At 44.3% G+C, this 18,870-nt stretch overlaps 1 protein-coding gene across 1 annotated transcript; it reads left to right on the top strand.

Moving 5' to 3' along the window:
• The first annotated feature begins 1,824 nt into the window (after positions 1–1,824).
• On the top strand, positions 1,825–18,465 carry LOC144144884 (uncharacterized). Its single transcript, XM_077676383.1, has 4 exons — positions 1,825–4,075; positions 5,288–5,431; positions 9,101–10,159; positions 18,344–18,465. Exons 1-4 carry the CDS (start codon positions 3,787–3,789, stop codon positions 18,463–18,465), a joined length of 1,614 nt encoding a protein of 537 aa, XP_077532509.1. The 5' UTR covers positions 1,825–3,786.
• Positions 18,466–18,870: the final 405 nt, after the last annotated feature.

Below are 18,870 nucleotides of genomic sequence, written 5' to 3'. Positions count from 1 at the left end.
TAAGCCCCACAAACAGGGCTTTCGAACTCTTTGAGTATTAGCATGGCTGTGCCGCTGGCTACCCAGTATTGCATATGCAAATGCGGCAGACATTGTTTTCCCTATCGTGAGGAAGCTGTTATGCCGAAGAACATTGTACTAGCTGAGATACATTCAGCGATCCCGCAGGTCTCGAGTGGAGACCGACATGCTGAGGATGGAGATAAATCATGTACGTATAAATATGTGTAAACAATCGGTGACCATCTTTTTGTGAATGAAATGTTTCATTTCTCTGAAGTTATCAATGATCCTTACTGTCATCATCATTGAGTTACTGCCAAAGAAACACCAAAGCTCGGAGAGTACTGGCTGGAAACTTTCGATGTTTTCCGATTAGCGACTCGAAACAAACGCCAATTTTGACGCGTTGGCATCAAGAAGCTCGTGATGCCACCTGATGAAACAAACTCAGTGTATTACACAGTTCATCTTCAGATTTAACACAAAAAACCCCGTATTTCGGATTGTTTTTTAATCCGATTTCTGCACAATTATCAGTTTGCAAAATTGGACCCCCCTCCACGATTTAAAAAGAATATATAACACCCGAAAACGAACAACCCTAAGTATGAACCATATAAGAAAGCTGACGGTGTCAAAGAATGCCGCTCAATGAAGGAACAGCATTGCTGCGCAACGTCCTTCTCCAGCGCGTCATGCAAGCTGTTAAAGCGTGAGGAGTATGTGCCAAAAGGGGAGGCCGCATGTGCACAGGATTCACCGAAGACTACACTACGGAGAGTAGCTTAGCGTACACATGGCGGGGTTTAGAGAGATGTGGGCTTATCTCCTACCTCTTATATAGGATCTCGCAGTACTTTTTCAAAATACACCGGCCAGAAGTACTTGTAAAAGTATTGAGCTGGACGGCGCTCATTGATTAGATGAGCATGTCACAGAATATTAAAATAAAATATCTAATCATAAAACGAAAATAGGACAAGAAGGAAAGGGCATTTACCCTGCGCGACCACGACGATTCACATTCAACGCATCGTGTGAAACGACACTTAAAATAGTCGTCAGAAAAATGTAAATTCTGTGATATTCTAAAAACAGAGATATTTCTAGAAAGAGTGCCAACTCTTTGTCTAAGAAGCCGTAAACACCACTGCTCCAAGAGGTACGCCACAAAAATAATCAATTGTGCTCCCGCTTTTTAATGGCTTGATTTTCTCTCGTAATTGTTGTACTTTTTCAACCTACAAATATCAGTGAGCGGAAAATATAAGTCGCTACCGCGTGTGCCTATTGTCGACCCAAGCGTGTTCGTTTTTATGTCTTAAACAATAAATTGGATCTGCAGCCCCACCGCAATAAAAGGTAACAAGCCTGCCCCCCGGCTCAGCTTGTTGCTTTATTCATACGGGAAGGTTTTGAACTCCTATGGCTGCCTTATTTATGCTTTCCCAACGATTTGGCTCGCGCCTAAAACGCTTGAAATTTACAAGCGCCGACCCACTCAAGCCGACAATAACCTTAAAACGAAGCTTAAGAACACCCAAGCATTGTCCGTTCTGGTTTCTCGTGTTTTCTTATTTACTCGCTGTGCCTAATTTCCCTGTGCGCTTCACAAATACCATGTGCAGCTTTCCCGCTCATGGCAGTCCTTTAAACAGTGATTACTCTGCAAATGTTTAGCGAAATAAAAAGTTATTTTGCAAAGCTAATATTTGGTGTGAATACTTGCTTTGTGCACAGTTTCAAGTCGCGCACGTTGCCCGACTGGGTTCTTCAGCCATGGGAACTATCCCTTAGAAATGCATGGGGAGTTAGATTTGATAGCGCATTACACAAAAACTAGTCAGAAACCTGAAATGTTCTTCTAGAGTTTTAAACTTCACGTTGGCATCTAGCTTTACGCCAAATATTATTTTCCTAAAGTGGTTTTGCTATGTTCCCGAGAGGTTGTAATTTTGAGCAAGAAAGCTGGGTATGAGTACTTTAGGACCGGCCAAAATTGTTAGGTTACTCCCAATGACTTGTTAAGGGGTAGATGAATTGGAAGTATTGTAGCTAGCGTTGCTGCTTCCTGATTTGAAAGCAAAGCAACGAGGGTGGTGCACTACTTTTATTTATTCCAGTTTATTTTTGCTGCAAATGCAAGGATTTGTGAATTACCATAAAGTTTGGTTTGCTAAAAATTAGCTGAACAATTTGGAGCTTGTACGCACCGCAACATTTTCGGAGAACTGAGCCTTCAACGTTTGTCTCTTGCATTACAATTATTGCGGGCTTGAGAACATCCGTTTTGATGAGGCACTCTCATGACGTAGGATCCAGATATCAGCCATTGCTGCGAGCTGGAAAGACCAAAGGTTTCGTTTCCCCTAGTAACAGGAAGGAGCATACAGGGGGCACGAAGGACCTCTCGCGTCTCCCCCTTCTGAGACTCGAGAACAAAACAGGCTATATGTTATGGCTAAATGCTAGAAATTACAGGGGTTACAAGATTAACACTATATATTTCACAGGTGTGCTAGACGGCCATCTACAGTAGCAAGCATGAGCTTCTTCCCCTTGTTAAGTCCATAGTGTTTCCCGCTACGGAAACCATATTGACCAATTTGTGGATTTTTCCTTGATGATTGTTGAAATTGTGAAATTCCTAGCTTACTCGCGCTTGTGCGTTAAAGCTTTAATAACTCGCCATTTACAATCACCTGGTTGGGTGCTCTTCTGAGACTTTGTTTCGCCGTTGGAGCAATCATAAATGCTCTACATCATAAATATATTGTTCTTGGTGGTGTAGTTTTTGTCAAGTAAAACTTGAATAAGGCATGCCATTTGACGTTCCAAAGCTGCAGAGCAACGAATTAGCACATGCCGATTGCCGAACAGGGATTTAGGATTGATTTAAGGACAAACGCAGTCGGACTTAACGAACCTAAACTAATATATAAGGTAGTAAGTAAGCTTCTAACATTGGAATGTAATTTACTATATGTCCCGATATTCTGTCCTAGCATACTCTTCAGAAAAAAATATAGAAAGGGTTTGCTGCGCCATCCAAGGAATCTCTTTAGAAAGCAAACTATTTTTTTTAAGCGCTTTCCAATACTCCACTATGGTTACTGCTACTGCGTCCGCTGTGTACGTACGTCAAATTTTGGAACACTTTAGGGTACGCAGACAGTATCTTGAGTACGGACAGATATGTGTAATAAATTATTGCCGAATGCGCATCTTTGGCGTGTGCTTTATGTGGGCATGTAGCAATTTGCGATACTAACAGTAGCAACAGTAAAGCGCTTGCCTTAAAATCCGGCTACTATGCCTTTAAGTACAATGAAGCATTTTCAAATGCTCACCTTCGGACGATGTTGTCATTGAAAGCGTGACGTTGTGCCGTGCGTGAATTGTTTGAGCCTAACGCAAAGTAACCTTACCACTGAGCTTAAGAGCCTGCCATTCAACATCATACTCTGTGTACTACGAGCGGCGCGCACCAGGTGACGACGGAAGCCATCCAAGCGTCACTTTAGCCCTACCGTCAGGTTGTCGTAAACCTCGGTCGCCCGCTACCTTTGCTGCACATCCACCTTGGCGCAAATGAATTATAAACCGTACAACCCAGGTGGGTTCGCAAGTGAGGCTTGACTATTCGGCCTTCAGACTGGAGGCTTTGCATTAAGGGCTTTACGAATTTCTCGTGAAACCAGTCGGGTACGCTAATTAGGACATACGCAACTGCAAGGATTTCATACAGCAAGCAGTATTGGCTGCGTTCCTGACGCTTTAGTGATGCGGAAGGAAGCAGTTGCCACTTTGTGTTTTCGGCACATGTATTCAACTTTCAGCCCTATGGCTCCAAGTAAGCCAGAGTCGTCGAAAGCTGTCTTGGGAGAAAGAGACGACGATGTGGACCACTATTGGGGCCTTGGTCTGGTGGTGTTCCTGGCGTCATTCATCACAACCGCAGTGGTGGCCAACGCAGCTTTCTTCTATGTTCACCTCAAGGATGCCTACGCAACTGACTATGGAGCAGCATCGTGGCCACTAACAGCACTGGCGATATCCACAAGACTTTCCGGTTTGAGCATTCGGGGTTACCCGTAAAGGTTTTTTTTTTTTTTTTTTCATACATAAATACTTGCGCGGGTCGCGGGTTCGATTCCCGGCCGCGGCGGCCGCTTTTCTGATGGAGGCGAAAAGCAAAAACGCCCGTGTGTACGAGATTTCGGCGCACGTTAAAGATCCCCAGGTGGTCAAAATTAATCCGGAGCCCTCCACTACGGCGCGCCTCATCGCCTGCGTTGCGTCGGCGCGTTAAACCCCACAATCAATCAATCAAATACTTGCGCGGTCCTCTTACCGCCATGAATAAGACCGAATAATCTGAAATTCTTCCCAAGTTTTTATGTTATTTGTCAACAAGGAGAGGTGACCATGCACAGCAGTTTTTTTATTGAGCGTGTAGGAAAAGGTTTACTTTTACTTTACTACCTGTTATGAGGATGGCGACGACTATCCATAAATTCCCTTTAAACATCAACATTGTCCACTTCAACATCAAATACATCAACATTGCGTTCAGTAAGATAGAAAAAGAAACGTAACGAGCTTAGGCGTTTATTAGTTAAAAACTTCCAACGGGAAAGAAATCCGGGATGCTTAGAAAGAGTTTATTTGTCGCAACCGCCCTGTCGTGACCATTTCGGGCAGGTATGTTGACGGTCACAGAACTCCAACGTTTTCTATTTTTCTCCGCTGTGCGTGATGGAAACTTTCTCGCCGCAGTTAAGCTGTACGCTTTCCTGCAGCACGTCCTCTTATTGCGTTAAAACTGGAGGGACCGCGCCTGTCAGTTTTTCAGTCGGCGGATCGTCCTCTGAAACATGACAATAAACAGTACTCCCCTTACTGTACCACCTGTATGTTCGCGAACTGCTGACGTTGCTAATGGTGGCTCTTTGGGATGGTTGTAACAAAGAAGCTTAGGTCTTAGCTGTAAAGAAGGTTAGCTACTGATGCGACAAATGCGCACATAAATTTGCAATCTGCTAAAATTGCGATACAAGTAGTCTGTGCAATAGATGAAGGAAAATTTTTGAGAAAACAACCGTCCAAATAATTCGCTCTAATTTATACTGTGCACATGTTATTGATTATCTTCAGCTTACAATAGGACAAGTTTGGTGAGTGAATTGGTGTCTTTATTGTATGCTTGTTTTTCCCGGAATTTTTAGGGCTGTTTTTGTTGCACGGAGAACGTTTTTTTGAACTAGAGCAAATTCTGTTCTAGGGCTGACTGTGCATCTCTTACTACGGCATATTCCCGTCTACGCTGTTGCTCTGTTCGGCAGCGTCCTGGCATGGTTGGGCATATTGCTGTCTGGCTTCGCACCAAGCATCATTTGGGTGACCGCCACACTAGGGGTATTACACGGTGAGGAGATACCCAAATTTGCATCTTGTGTTGCGACCACTTTACAAACAGCAATAATATAGTTTGTTGAAATACATATTATCTACTTTTTGTTTTTATGAATCTTATCCAAAGCACAATAATTATCATAAAAATTGCCTCGTGCTACTTATTAGAAATCGTTTCATTGGTAACTCTAATCTTTTAAATCAAAAGTAAAACAGAAAAGTAAGCACGCCTAGCTAGAAAACATTGTCGACATTTTTTCAAGTTCCGTAGATTTGTGCCAAAATTATAAAATTGTCACGGGGCAGACCTGTTCACTTATGCTGTTTAACACCCGCGGAGATTTAATTTGTCCCAAAACTGATCGACACATCGGCGATCTCGAATTTTCCTAGATCAGAAAAATGGTTGCCAGAGAAAGATCAAAGTTGCCTCCTCGTGCTGAAGAGGCTGACACCTGAGACACCGAGTCACCATGGCCAGGCCCTTAATATAATAGGCAGCATATCTTTGTTGCATGAACATATTACTCAGCACGCGTACAAGGCTTGAGAGGGAATTAGGAACTAGGGCTCACAGAACGGGCGTAAAGAGTATCAACTAAAACTTTTTGAGCTCGGACGGTATTTCTATAGAGTCCTGTTGATGCCGACATACCTAACAAATTTTCAACTATGTCCTTTTCGTTCGAGGTGTCTTCATTTATTTTTATTGCTTTAATTTCCAAAGAATACAGAACGGAGCCTTTTTTTACTTGAGCATCGATTCTACGTGTTGAGGGCCAGCCACCAAACAGTTGAATTATGGCGTTTGCTCGACCACCATGCCACTCTGGTTGCGTGTGTCGAAGTAAAAATCCTCGGCTGGGCATTCATGAGCTTTCATTTCGTTCATTTATACTTCTGCATGTTCATTGATTAGCATAGCTTGCCGACCTCTCGCTATAAAAGCACAGCTAGCAACTTAGCGCGCGGTGTCTCTAGGGCGGAGGGGATGCATTGCTGATCCCGAAAATTGGAATTGTATCTTCGCCGCATCGGTAATTTCCCTGATATACGCAACAAACGACCACAGATGTGTGGTTTGATTTGGGAGCATGTTGAAAGTCGGAGGTGGCTCCAAAGAATTCGCAGAGTTTTAGCACTGAGTGACTCAGCCCGGCTGTGCTTCTGTGCGCACAACGAGAGTTTTTACCAAGAAGGCTCGAACACTGTTTAAAAAGTTCAAATATTATCATTCTAATATGACAATGGTCTAAACTGAACCTTCTTTGCCTGAGAAATCCACATGGCGAATTTCAGGATTGAGCGCTGTTGAAATCAAAGTTAAAGCGGCAACGATCAAGGTGCGAAACCCCTGAGAGTCAAATTGGAAGCGTCAGCCATCAAAGTGGAAGCTTCTTGCGAGTCAAAGTCTACAGTCAGACGACCGCAATCGAATCCCTCAAAAAAAGACTGAGGGCCCCTTTTCCCACTCGTCTTTGTCATTAGACCACCCTCATCTTGGGCCCATTGTCCACTTCAGTTCAGCCAAAGTATGAAGACCACGCTAACCTACGGTACGAAACCAACGAAAATGCAGAGCGACCGAATGCGATGGGGACATTGGTTGGACCTCCACAGCATTTGGCATTCACCCATAGACTGGAAAGCTGATGCGAGGCCAACAAGACAGTATTTTATAGGCAGTAGACCAATTAATAGAAGTGCAGAATTCAAAGGTAGAATCCTGATGGCCTTTAAGAAATTTTGAGCGACAATGCCAGCATGTCAGGCTGGTAGCCGAACTTGTGGTTTTGTACACCATTTGTGACCCCAATCAATACCACCAATAACGAAATAGAAGGGATGATGCCGCTGCTGAATAGGCACTGTCCTAATAACGCGAGGAACCAAGGTTGATTCCACCCACAGGAAGGGTTTATTTGCTTCTGATTTAATGTTTATCGTCATGTGCCTTCTTATTGTGTATGTGCTTGCATGCAGTGCGTTTTGATTAAGACAACGCCATCAGTGAGACTAGGAAGGCTTCTCTTTAAAGTTTTGGGAATTATTCCTGCAACAAAAATACCCCTAATAAAATGGCTGTGCTGCACGTGGGGCATTATCTGCTCATGCAGATTTTAGCGCAGTTGTTTGTTTGGTATAAATTTTTTTGCTAAACATATGAAGGCGGGAAAACGCTTCATAGAACCGGAATAAACAAAGATTGTGCTAAAATAAATTACAAACAGGTTTTAGGTGAAGAGCTTCTTAGTAAATGTTAATTTTCTACTTCAGTTGAACGGGAAGTCATGTGGGAGAAAAAAGCGTCAAGCAGGTTCGGGAACGAAATCGTTATACAACGTTTTTTTTTTAATTTGAGAACACCCACTATTGAAATAAAGCTTTTAGGAACTCATGAAGGCAACGTGTATCTGTTATGCAGGAATCTGCTCTTTAGAGGAGAATTTATAAACATTACCCAGCGGCATAGGTGTGTGAACGCACAAAATCGTACGTTCACTAGATTTCAAGGCACATAGGCCGACAAGAACAACAGTGTGCGACCATTGAGTGGTCCATTTAATAACGACGTAGACGCGGCAAAGTGATTGCCCCATACGAATAACCTCTACCTTACGTTCACGCATTTTCATAATCAGAGAGCATGAGAATGGGCTAGCTATGCTCCTGTTATACTCGGGAGAAGCCTCGGATGCCTCATCAAAAGCTAAAAGTGATGAGGATGATGATGGTTGGTGCTTAATGGCGCAAGGCCGACTAGGGCAAAGAGCGCCAGAAAAAGCCAAAAGTGACTGCCGTTCACCAACACAAATGATACCTGAAATGTCCGCGCTGTAACGAGAACATACGTGTATAAGAACACATTTTCGTTCTTGTGGAATTTGAACGAGGTTGGATAACAAGATTGGCTATCCACTGAGTTGGGGCGCACCACCCACCGGTATGGAACAAATTCCGATTCTTAGCTTGTAACAGGAAATTTGAGGGCACGTGATCAGTAGAGATGCCCGAAAAATAGAGCCCTGATTTGAGTTACCTGCTGCGCCAATTGCGGCGAGCCCTGCTGTAGTAACTCCCGTCAATGTACAAAGAAATGAAAGCGAAGAAAGAGAAGTAAAAACAAAGGGGCAGTGCAAAGTGTTGAACATTCGCTAATCTACCGCCTTCAAAGCACGTAAGCAGACATATGTTCTTGGGGGATTTCTTTATCAATTTTTGCACTGCACAGCCTGACTACTGTAAGGGGTGCTTTCATGTCAGCCTATTTATACGGCTGCGTATAAGTTGTGTCACCTCCTTGAGAGAGCTTCACTTGAATTTAACAGCATAAGCTAATGCCCCATGCAGGTACGGGACATCCCGAGAAGCCCTATTTGAGCCAATGCGGTTATTCCTCCAGAGCAGGGCATTCCTATCACTGTTGTTTCGAATTTCAATCGAAAGAAATATTTTGCGGAAAAATAACAGTCTTGTTACTGCGACGTGATAAGGTTTTGAATCAAGCAAGGTGTGTGTTGCCCTCATACGTAACCCAGTTCTCACACTCTTGCTAGCAGAAAGAAAAAGACCGACCACTAAGTCTTCGTTCATGTGTTATTTGTAATGACGTAATTGTAATGACGCATTAGAAGAAGACATTCGGCTTCTACTTATTTGTGATTTGTGTCTAAATTTACAGGAAGCGGCGTCGGAATAGTTCTTCTAAGCTTCTCGGTCTGCAGCCTGACTCACTTTCGCAAGTACCGTGGAACCATCAGCGGAATCAAGTACGTCGGCTGGTCGGCGGCAGGGATTGTGGGTCCTCCAGCCATGTCTCTACTTGTTGTAAACTTTGGCCTGAAGCGAACTTTTATACTTCTCGGTGTGGTAGTGATGAACGTCAGCCCCTTAGCACTCTTTTTAAAAGCGCCCGAAGTACTTTGCTGCAGCTGCCACAAAGCCGCTCATTTGACTCCGACAAGTAGGCTATTAAAGGGACACCCATACCCCAAGTACGTTGAAGAAAATTCTAAGAAAGACAGAACCGCTTGCATCAAGAATTCATCGGCCTCACAACCTCAAGAAGAGAGAAATGATAGAAACAGTCATCTGTACACGAAAAAGGTGGCATCGATCTCTGAAAGTGTTGGAAAAGATTTATCGGTAACAAAAACTACAGACGAAAACCGAGCTATTAAGCTAACCGGTGCCTCAACCATCAGCGAATTACCCCACCTGAACGTACCATATAAACGTCAGGGAGGGGTGAGCCATGCTGTTTCAGTTAGACAGGGGCTCGGCAAGGCTATGAAAACGGCAGTTTTCTACGTGATTGTCGCTGTGTATGTGATATTCGACTACACGTCCGTTGCAGTGCGGGCAACGTTCGTCGCGTTCGCGATGGACAAGGGTTCACTTCGACATGAAGCGGAGTCACTAATAATGTACGAGGCCTTCGGCGGCCTCGTAGGCCGGTTGGTCTTACCTTGGCTTTCCGATACCCTAAGACTTCGACGCGGCGTGGCTACTGCGGCGTGTCTTGCTGCGCTGTCCGCGTGCCTGGCACTCCTGACAGGCGCTACGTCTCACGTGGCCGTAGCATTAGTGGTGGTCGCCTCGAGTCTGCCGACTGGCTTCATTGCGTCTATGAAGCCTGTCATGATGGCCGACTACATTGGACTGGAGAACCTGGGGGCAACGTGGAGCCTGGCTGGAGCCTTCACAGTACCTTTGCTGCTTGCGAATCCTGCGATAATAGGTTAGAAATTTCTCTTCTGCTATAATCCTTTCAGTCACCGTGTCTCCATATGGAGACGCGACTTTCTCCGTCGTTTTCCTCGTGAAAACGAAAAGAGTTCGTGCTGCAGAGCGGTGCGGCTGATGTTCCAAATCCACGGAAGTGAAAGGTAGCACCATGTGACGTAGAATGGCGGAGCCGCACTCATAAACATCGTTTCAAAATGGACGCCACGAAGTTTTGTGGGAGCTCGGGTGTGTTGCCGTCTTAACTTCTCTTTTACTGCGGCGTAAATCATTCATAAAGGCTAAAAACACATCTCTCTCTTGTCCAGAAATTGTTAATTCACCTCCTTGTTTGTAAACTGCCTCGGGATATTTATTATTTTTTATTGGGAAAAGCAGGATTGAGTAATGGTGCCTCCCTATGAGGACGCGACGCCATTTCCGTAATAAGTATTCTAGAGACACTGAACCTTTTTTTCTTACCAATATACACTTGACACTGCTAAACCTCCAAGTATGGATTTCTTCTGCAGTGAATGTAATAATTCGTGACTGAAAGGGATAATGAAGCATCCCTTTGCGATAACCTAAGTGATGATAATACACAGAGAACATGATAACCTAAGTGATGATAATACACAGAGAACATGAAAAGAGGTAAAGAGAGAAAAAAGTTTCAAAACGAAAGACGTTCGGCGGCCGTAGGCGTGCTGTACGCAAAATATCTTGTTTTTTTTTTCGTTCTGCTTTCGTTCATGGCCACTAAACGCCCGCTTGGCCTGTGGCTTGGGACTTCCTTCTGTGTATTCTACCTATGTTCGTCCCCCTTCTTTTTATTTCAATATCTTCGGCATTGAGCTGGGCCAATTTCCTTGCTCAAAGTCGACCCAAAGCCGCGTAAGCCTAGTGCAGCGCTTGCGACGGAAACGAATGATTGGTTACTGTAGTTTAGGTGGAAACGTTGCAGCCGTATTCTATTTTCTGACACTCCTCGTTCCGATATCTGCAAATAACTCACAAAAATTGTGATGAAAATATGGAAGGGACGTAGACAACTTCTATACTCGCGATTGCGATCCTGACACACAAACATTCAGCCGTCGGCACTTCAGCTTGCTAAAGGAAGTTGGTGACTATGTAATTTACAGGAGGTTGTTATTATTTAGCGAGCCCAAGTATTGCTACGTATTGCCAAATATTGCAAGTATTATCATTAATATTGCTAAGGAATAGCGCGTCTTTACCAGGTTCGAATAACAAAATTCTCCACGCCACTGAAGAAGAATGTTGCCAGTGGCAGAACCAGGTGACGATGATGACGATCAAGGTCGTGATGATAGTCAATATGGTAGTGATCGCAGCGGGTCGCCCTAGATTGCATAGCTTTGTCTAAGTGTTCTTTCGCGGCCACTCAATAAAATGTACGTCGTGGTTCTTGCCATCGCATGAGGCAAAAGCAAACCTGTAAAATTATTCCAGTAAGTTTGTTTCGTACCAAGACGCCGTCTATTTTAAGTAAAGTGCTTTATCATGACATGTCTGATAGTGCAATTATCAAAGATGAGAAAGCCATTCTGCTGAAAACTTTGCCGGGGCCCGACTAGTGATAGGAACTGACACAGGCAGCTATGTCAGTTCATCAGAAATTGTCGGAACGCAGCAAAGGAGTGCTTTAAGTCCCAACTGCCATTTATTTAGCTCCTACATGGCAAGCAGCCGTTTTGCACAATTATAAGCCAAATATTTGATTCATTAGCTATAATTTCGCTACGAGTAGAAGAATAAATATGCGTCACTTCCATCGGCTTATTAAGGTGTGGGAAACCGTACACAGGGAGTAAATGTGTTCAGTAAAATTTAAAGTTGGGCTAGTTGGTGTTGATGCATCGTAGGTAGCGCTTCTTCTGTCGTCCCGTTTCAAGCGCTACCTACGTTGCCGTAAATGTGTTCCCCATGTTGCAACAAGGAATTTTGTATGCACCCCCTGCTTTCAGCCATTGTAGTATTCATAAGTTTGGCCTTTGTATCCGCTTTGTTAGATATCATGCGTGGGTGGGAACAACCACTGGGGTCCTTGCCGCAGACTAACGATTTACAGCGCCCGGAGGCAGCCGAGCAGGTAAATGCCCCTGCTCGCCATAGCGACAGCTGCAAAAGCGGCCGCAGTTTAAATCGAGGGACAGGAACGTTTTCATGTTCCCGAGTCAGCTTGCGCGGCATGTACACCTGCTCTTTACTTTTGCTTTGGCTTTTTTGGCATCACGCTCAGGCAGGTTTCTCCTCTTGGGCAACCAACACACGCAAGCAGCCAGTGTTGAACAGGTGGCTGAAACAACAGAAACCTCACACCAGTGCTGCTCTCTTGCGGAAGAGGGCGTAATTAATCGCTCCCGACCTTCTACCCCACTGACTATCAATGCATAACGAACGTTTATTGCGCTGAGCGATAGTATTGTAGAGAAGTGTACTTGGGCGAGAAGCTGTATGAAATGTGTTGCGCATATCCCGGTACAAGGTGTGCGTGGTTTCTACTTAGCAGGAAAGTTTATTTCCGATGGCAAAATGCGCCAATTTTAGCAGAAAGAGGCGTACAGTTAGCCGAATGGTTTAATGGGTGTTTGAAGCACCTGCTTGTTGATAGAATGCTGTGGCATAATGAAGGCCTAGAGTTCCCGTCAAGTAGACACTCATCGATTGTTAACGTCATCTAATCAAGATTAACAAAGGCTGCCACAACTCAGGGACCCGGCAGGCTGTCAGTAAAGCCCGTTCTATATGATGCGATTTTCCCTGGAAATTCGCAGATGCGGCGCTCCTCGTGTGGAAAAAGGACCTGACCTTTTTTCGTTGCTGCGGCAAAGTGTCAAATGTTTGGAACGGTCAAGCAACTCCCGCGAACGCCGCTCGTGCGGCTCGTTCGGCGTAGGCTGCCTCACCGGCGACCCATAGGAACACAGCTAGACAAACGTCATGACATCACCAACTGCACACTTGGAAACCAGATGGCGTTTCTTGTATACGCGTGGCGTAAGCGCAGGCGCAACAAAACAAACGCAGGCCTGTTCACAAACCGATGTCGCGCGCCGTTTTCACCGAATGCTTAATCTTTATCTGCGCAAGTAACGGAAATCACTGCAGGGAACTAGTAGAGAAGAGCCCAAAAAGAATCGACCGAGTTGACCGACGTGTGCTAGGCGCGCACAACAAGCGAACTCGGGGTTGCTTGCTGTGTTTGTATTCTCTGCTATGTGTGCGTATATGGATAAATAATTGGCGATTGTTATATAAAACCGCAGATAAACTCATATTTGTTGCAAAACCGTCTGAAAGAACTTCCAGAGAAAGTAACAGAAAACCGTTTTTCTAAATCACAACAAGCTTTGCTCGCGGCGGACTTAATTCAGTCTGCAAACAATGTGCCTCTGAAGTGCGAAGATCGTGACATTACCATGCCATGTAGACGACATTTCGAGGCATTACGAACTTCGCACGAGCAAATGTTCGGTCCACCGAATTCGCTGACGAAAAACGCACCTTGTAGAATGGGCTATAAGCCCGTTGTACAGGGTGCAATTTTTTCTTGCGAGTTCCCAGGTGTGGTGCCGCTCGTGCGGCAAAATGACCTTTTTTTTTTTGTTGCTGTGGCGAAGTGCCAAATATTTCGAACGGTGGAGTGTCCCCCGCTAACGCCGCTCGTGCGGCTAGTGTGGCTCGTGCGTCGTAAAGGGGCCAGACTTGCGTCCAATAGGAAGACAGCTAGTTGAACGTCTCGACATTACCATCTGCAGATTTAGCAACCAGATAGCGTTGCTTGTACACGCGTCGCGTAAGCGCGGGTGCACCGAAACAAACGCACGCGCATTCACAACACGTTGTACCGCGCCGTTTTCATCGAATGCTTAATCGGTATCCGTGAAAGTGGCCCACATCACAGCAGGGAATAAGTACGGAACAACCCAGGAAAAATCGGCCGAGGTAAACCGAGGTGTGCTCAGCTTTCCCAAGAAGCGAACCCAGTATTGCTTGTTGTGTTTGTCGTCTCTGCTATGTGTGCGTATATTGATAAATAATTGGTGATTGTTGTATAAAACCGCAAATATACTCATATTTATTGCAAAACAGTCTGAAACAACTTGCCCAGAAAGTAAACTAAAACATTAAAAAAATCCATCAAGCTTTACTCGCGGCAGACCTAATTCGGTCTGCAAACAATATGCCATTTAAATGCGAAGATCGGGATGTTCGCAGGCCATGTACACGACATTTCCAGGCATAGCGAACTTCGCAAGTGCGAATGTTCGTTCCACCGAATTCGCAGACGGAAAACTCACCATGAAGAATGGGTTGTAGGACTAAACCTACGGTAATACGTCACAATATGTATCCATAAAATTCGCAATCACTAGCATAACAGGTAGCAGTTTAAATGTTATCTTCAAGTGGGGTGAGCGCCACGTTACCGGGTAGACTTGTTATAACAAAATCGCATTGTATAAATTCTTGCTTTATTCCGCGATTTTAATTGTCCCAAATCCACCGTAGTGAGAAAATCTATCCCCGCTTTTAAAGAAGTACCGCGTATAACAAAGTAAGCTTTCTGTTCCCACGACTAGGCCTAAGCACAGGGGCATGAAATCTAGGGCATGTATTTGTAGTTATGAATAAACCTCCGGAGAGCGCGGAGTGCCTGCGTAGTTGGTGATGCTGACGCGAGACGCCCAGTGCCGGTGGCGGAGCCACAGAGCAGCAGACCACCAAGTAGAAGATGTGGCTGGGCGCGCGTTGGCCGGCCAGCATTACACCCACGTCTGCGAGTTGTGCGCGAGCGCACAAAAAGCAAAATATGGTGCCTCAAGAAACCATCTATAGCACCTGGTGGCATCCCAGCATAGCTCGAGTAGCATCATAAGAACATTTAGGTGCCTCAACAGCTACACAAAAATTGCTATGTGCTCACGCATCTAGAACCAGTCTTTAGCAGATCGTCGCAATTTTTCGCCACCAAATATTCATCACCATCAGGCGTCCTATACTGTGGCGAAGTTTAAATGGGCTTTTGCGTACGAGGCACACGATTTTCGCACACAATCTTTAGGTGTGAGGCGGCCATCTGGAGTGTTATCTCATCTCCTGCTGACTGCTTAATATACTTAAGGCGAAATGTATGTACGGAACCTAGGTCTCACGTGTACGCCTTTATTAAAACGAATAAAAGCATTGGGTATTACGGAGAGAGTAAGAAAATAGACCAATCTTGCTGCGAAATGTGTGCTAAAAATAACGATTGAAGTGGGAACAACAAACAAGTGTTAAGGTTAGCTTTACTTCATGTTAGAACGAATATTCCCCTTTTCGAACAATTGGACTAATGTTAGTACACTCTTAGGCAGAAAGGTCTAAAATACAGCCGTCTAAAATACAAGGTCTAAAATACATAGGGTCTAAAATACAGCCGTTAGTCTTCGCGGACAAAATACAGCCGTTAGTCTTCGCGGACAACCGCTCTTCTTGAAGGGCTGTACCTGTGGCAGTGTTTGTGCCATGTGCACAAATGCGAAGTGTTCGTCCCCGCCGATGTACAAGGAGTAACGGGAAGAGGAAACGCATGCATTTAGTCTCTTTGCTGTGTTGTTAATCCCCTTTTGGGCAGTTTTAGGTTTCTAAAACACAATTCATTGCAGTCAGTTTCTTCTTTACGTGGTGTCACGAAAGAAAATATCGATGTTATTTCTCAGAAAAGCGTCTAGGTTCAATCGAGAGGCGGGTAATATCAAGGAGCGGCGAAGCGCGATGGAAACACGCTTTTCGGTGAGGTTATGTTGATACGCTGTGTTGCATACTATTCGCGCGAGGAAATAACGGCCGATGAAAGATTTCAAGTGCGTCAACAATAACACAAATATTAGTGACAATAGCAAACGTTGATCCTCATGCGTAATGAATATGTATATGTTTAACAGACGAGAAAAACGCATTAGCTGCTGATGACAAGTGCAAAACAAAAATGCTCGCTGCAGGTAAGCGTCTTGAAGTTGTGTTTCACACTCTGAGCATAATTGCCTTGTGCTCCAATGTTATGGCAATGCTGGAACTGCTGTAAAACACGATTGCATTTTCGAGTCCTTATCGTTTAGCAACGATAACTTAGAAAATTCAGGCTAGGAACACCGAAATTGGTTTCGGGCATGCAGGAAAATATGGTCTGTTTTCCTGTTCTGACACTCACACAGACGAGCGCTTTCACGTACGATACCTAGAACACTTAAAACATGTATCCAACACTAAGAATACACATTGCGCTAATTTTCGCCGAAACAATTGAGTCGTCCGATTACTGCGGCATATGTCTCAACTAGGCGACGAGTTGATTGCTCTTTACGGGAAAAACCTGTACTAAATCGAACTGAGCAATAGTTGTTAAAGATAGCAAAGCGCTGAGCGCAAAGCGCCAATCGCGATTATGGTCGCTTGCACGGATAGAAATTCCGGGAAGAGTTCCAATAAATCCATTACCTGGCACAGCACTACAGGCAGTATACTTGAATATTTTATACCGGGGCATTCGTCCGAAGGCGTGTTATAGTGGTAGCGCACCGGGCTCCTTGTCGTCGGTGGTCGGCCTTCCGTGGTACGATTCCTGCTGGTGCCGCCGTTTTTTTTTCTGCGGCCTTCTTTTAACAGTTCATCCTCGCGGAGTATCGGAATGGACCAACAGGGTGGCGGACTAACCGTTCGTCCCCCCACATTTAGTCCCCAAAGGGAGTAATGATTGTGGCAAAGACAGTTAGTCCCCCAAAGGATGAACTTTTATTCCTTTTGTACATAAGAGTGTAGTTGGTAAAGCTTTTTGTGTGTGTGTCGTATTCCCTCAACTACTGAAACGCCGTTTTTTTTGCAATGATACAGTTCTCATGTGTCACAAGAAGACAGGGATCTGGTTGCCAGTCTACGGTGGTACCACGCGTATCTGTCAATGTATGCGTATATATGGCACAGCAGCACCTACAGTGACAAAGTTTACACCCATTTCACAATAAATCTAACAATGGTGGTCTACGCACTTTAGCTTATTTCGCTATGTCGGCAGGGTACTGAGAACTTTAGTCAAACTTACCCATCAAGCGCTGACAAAAAATATCGTCGCAGGTATTTAAATTACAGGCGCCGTGGTGGGGAATAAAACCCGTGAGCTCGTTCTGAGCAGTGAAACACTATATTTTGGGCCGCTGCGATGAGCGAAAAACCAATGAATAAAATCCAGCAGAAACAAAGTTTGTTTACAAGAATTTTTCCAATAACATAGCGTCGCTTGGAGGTATATGTTTTTGCGTTTCATCAATTTTCGCCTCTATAAGTAATCAATTTTTGCCTCTTTTTAGGCCCGCCAATACAACGACAAAACAGAAAGGCATCAATATTGTAGTCCCTTATTTTTTGAAAGCTCCGCGGAACAGGATATTGCATTTACTTATTCCAGAAACCCCGCGAAAGAGCACAGACGAGTTGTGTTGAGCTTGGTGTCAAAATGCGTGGGTAAAGACACCGACTTTCCCAATAATCTTCGAATAAGAAAGTTTTCATGGAGGTATCCTTTATTGAAAAATTTACTTCTTAGAATTTGCTGGCAGCTGATGCTTACGTTATCAAAAGGGTTTGAACCCTGATTGCCGGACGCAGCGACGGTATTTTTAACTAAGGAGCAAATACATACGGCATCTGAGCAAGACACCTACGTGCCCATGTTTGAAATATATACTGGGCCTAAATCAGCCGGAAAGTATTACAGTATCGGGCTTAACCCACAGGCGATGCAAAGGCCGAAACGTAAAACACTACTTCTCCTGATAAACTTTTCGATCAACTTTGGCATTCCAATTTGCCCTCCAGCTTTCCTGCCTGCTTTTGTGCCGACTAAGCTTTCGCTTTGAAGGTGATGTTGACGCATTTGCTAATGTTTTTTAACACTGACACAAAGTGGTTACTTTTATAAACTTTGACTAGCCACTCTCGTTAAAATGTAGTTCTATCAGAATTGCAATAAATTACAGAGGCTTGGGATGCTACACAGCTACATGGTCACTTTAACGCCAACTGGTCCTGTCAGCTGAGATCTTCTAACTAATTATGTAACGTGTGCGCACCTAATCGAATCTCGCAAGTGAGTACCGAAAATGAATTTGTATTTATATTTTTGTTTCAGGGTACTTCCGGGACAGAATGGCGTCATTCGACAACCTTTACTTCCTGTGCTCGGCGCTCAATCTCCTTGCTGGAATAGTTTTGCTGATACAGTCCCGATTCGAAAAAAACAAATATTTCTAAATGAGGTAGCGATTTTGTAAAAAATAAAAAGCTACTGCTTCTTCCTCTGCCTGAATTTTTGCTTTGTAGTTGCAGTTACTAATATCTTGTACGATATTCTTAAGACACTCGCCAGGAGCTCCCTAGGAACGAGGAACTCCGTAGGCCATTTTATTGGCGAAAATAATTTACACAGACCTGTTACAGACAAAATATTTATCGTTACTATGCTGTGTTGGCTGAGAAACGAGAGGGTCAAATATATAATGAGATGCAGAGAAGTGCGCGCCCAAATTACTTGGAATAACATTGCTTCAGCTTGGTTCGTTCTTATCATTTTAAACAAAAATAACGCGGTTGTTTAATGTCGGATCAGAATATGGTAAAACGTCGTAATTTTTTTCTACAACTTTGAAACCGGGTTGA

This window comes from Haemaphysalis longicornis, unplaced genomic scaffold (assembly GCF_048455015.1).
Source record: "Haemaphysalis longicornis isolate Haplotype H1 unplaced genomic scaffold, Haemaphysalis longicornis Haplotype H1 scaffold_7, whole genome shotgun sequence".
Taxonomy (NCBI): Eukaryota; Metazoa; Arthropoda; class Arachnida; order Ixodida; family Ixodidae; genus Haemaphysalis; species Haemaphysalis longicornis.
The sequence above is the reverse complement of the archived record's forward strand: the minus strand, read 5'-3'. Positions and strand labels throughout refer to the sequence as shown.

Bases quoted from the DNA above. Each gene is read 5' to 3' on its own strand.
- LOC144144884 (XM_077676383.1), top strand. From the start codon at position 3,787: ATGCGGAAGGAAGCAGTTGCCACTTTGTGTTTTCGGCACATGTATTCA. The intron at 4,076-5,287 runs GTTTGAGCATTC...ATTCTGTTCTAG, and splicing joins GATATCCACAAGACTTTCCG to GGCTGACTGTGCATCTCTTA. The intron at 5,432-9,100 runs GTGAGGAGATAC...CTAAATTTACAG, and splicing joins CACACTAGGGGTATTACACG to GAAGCGGCGTCGGAATAGTT.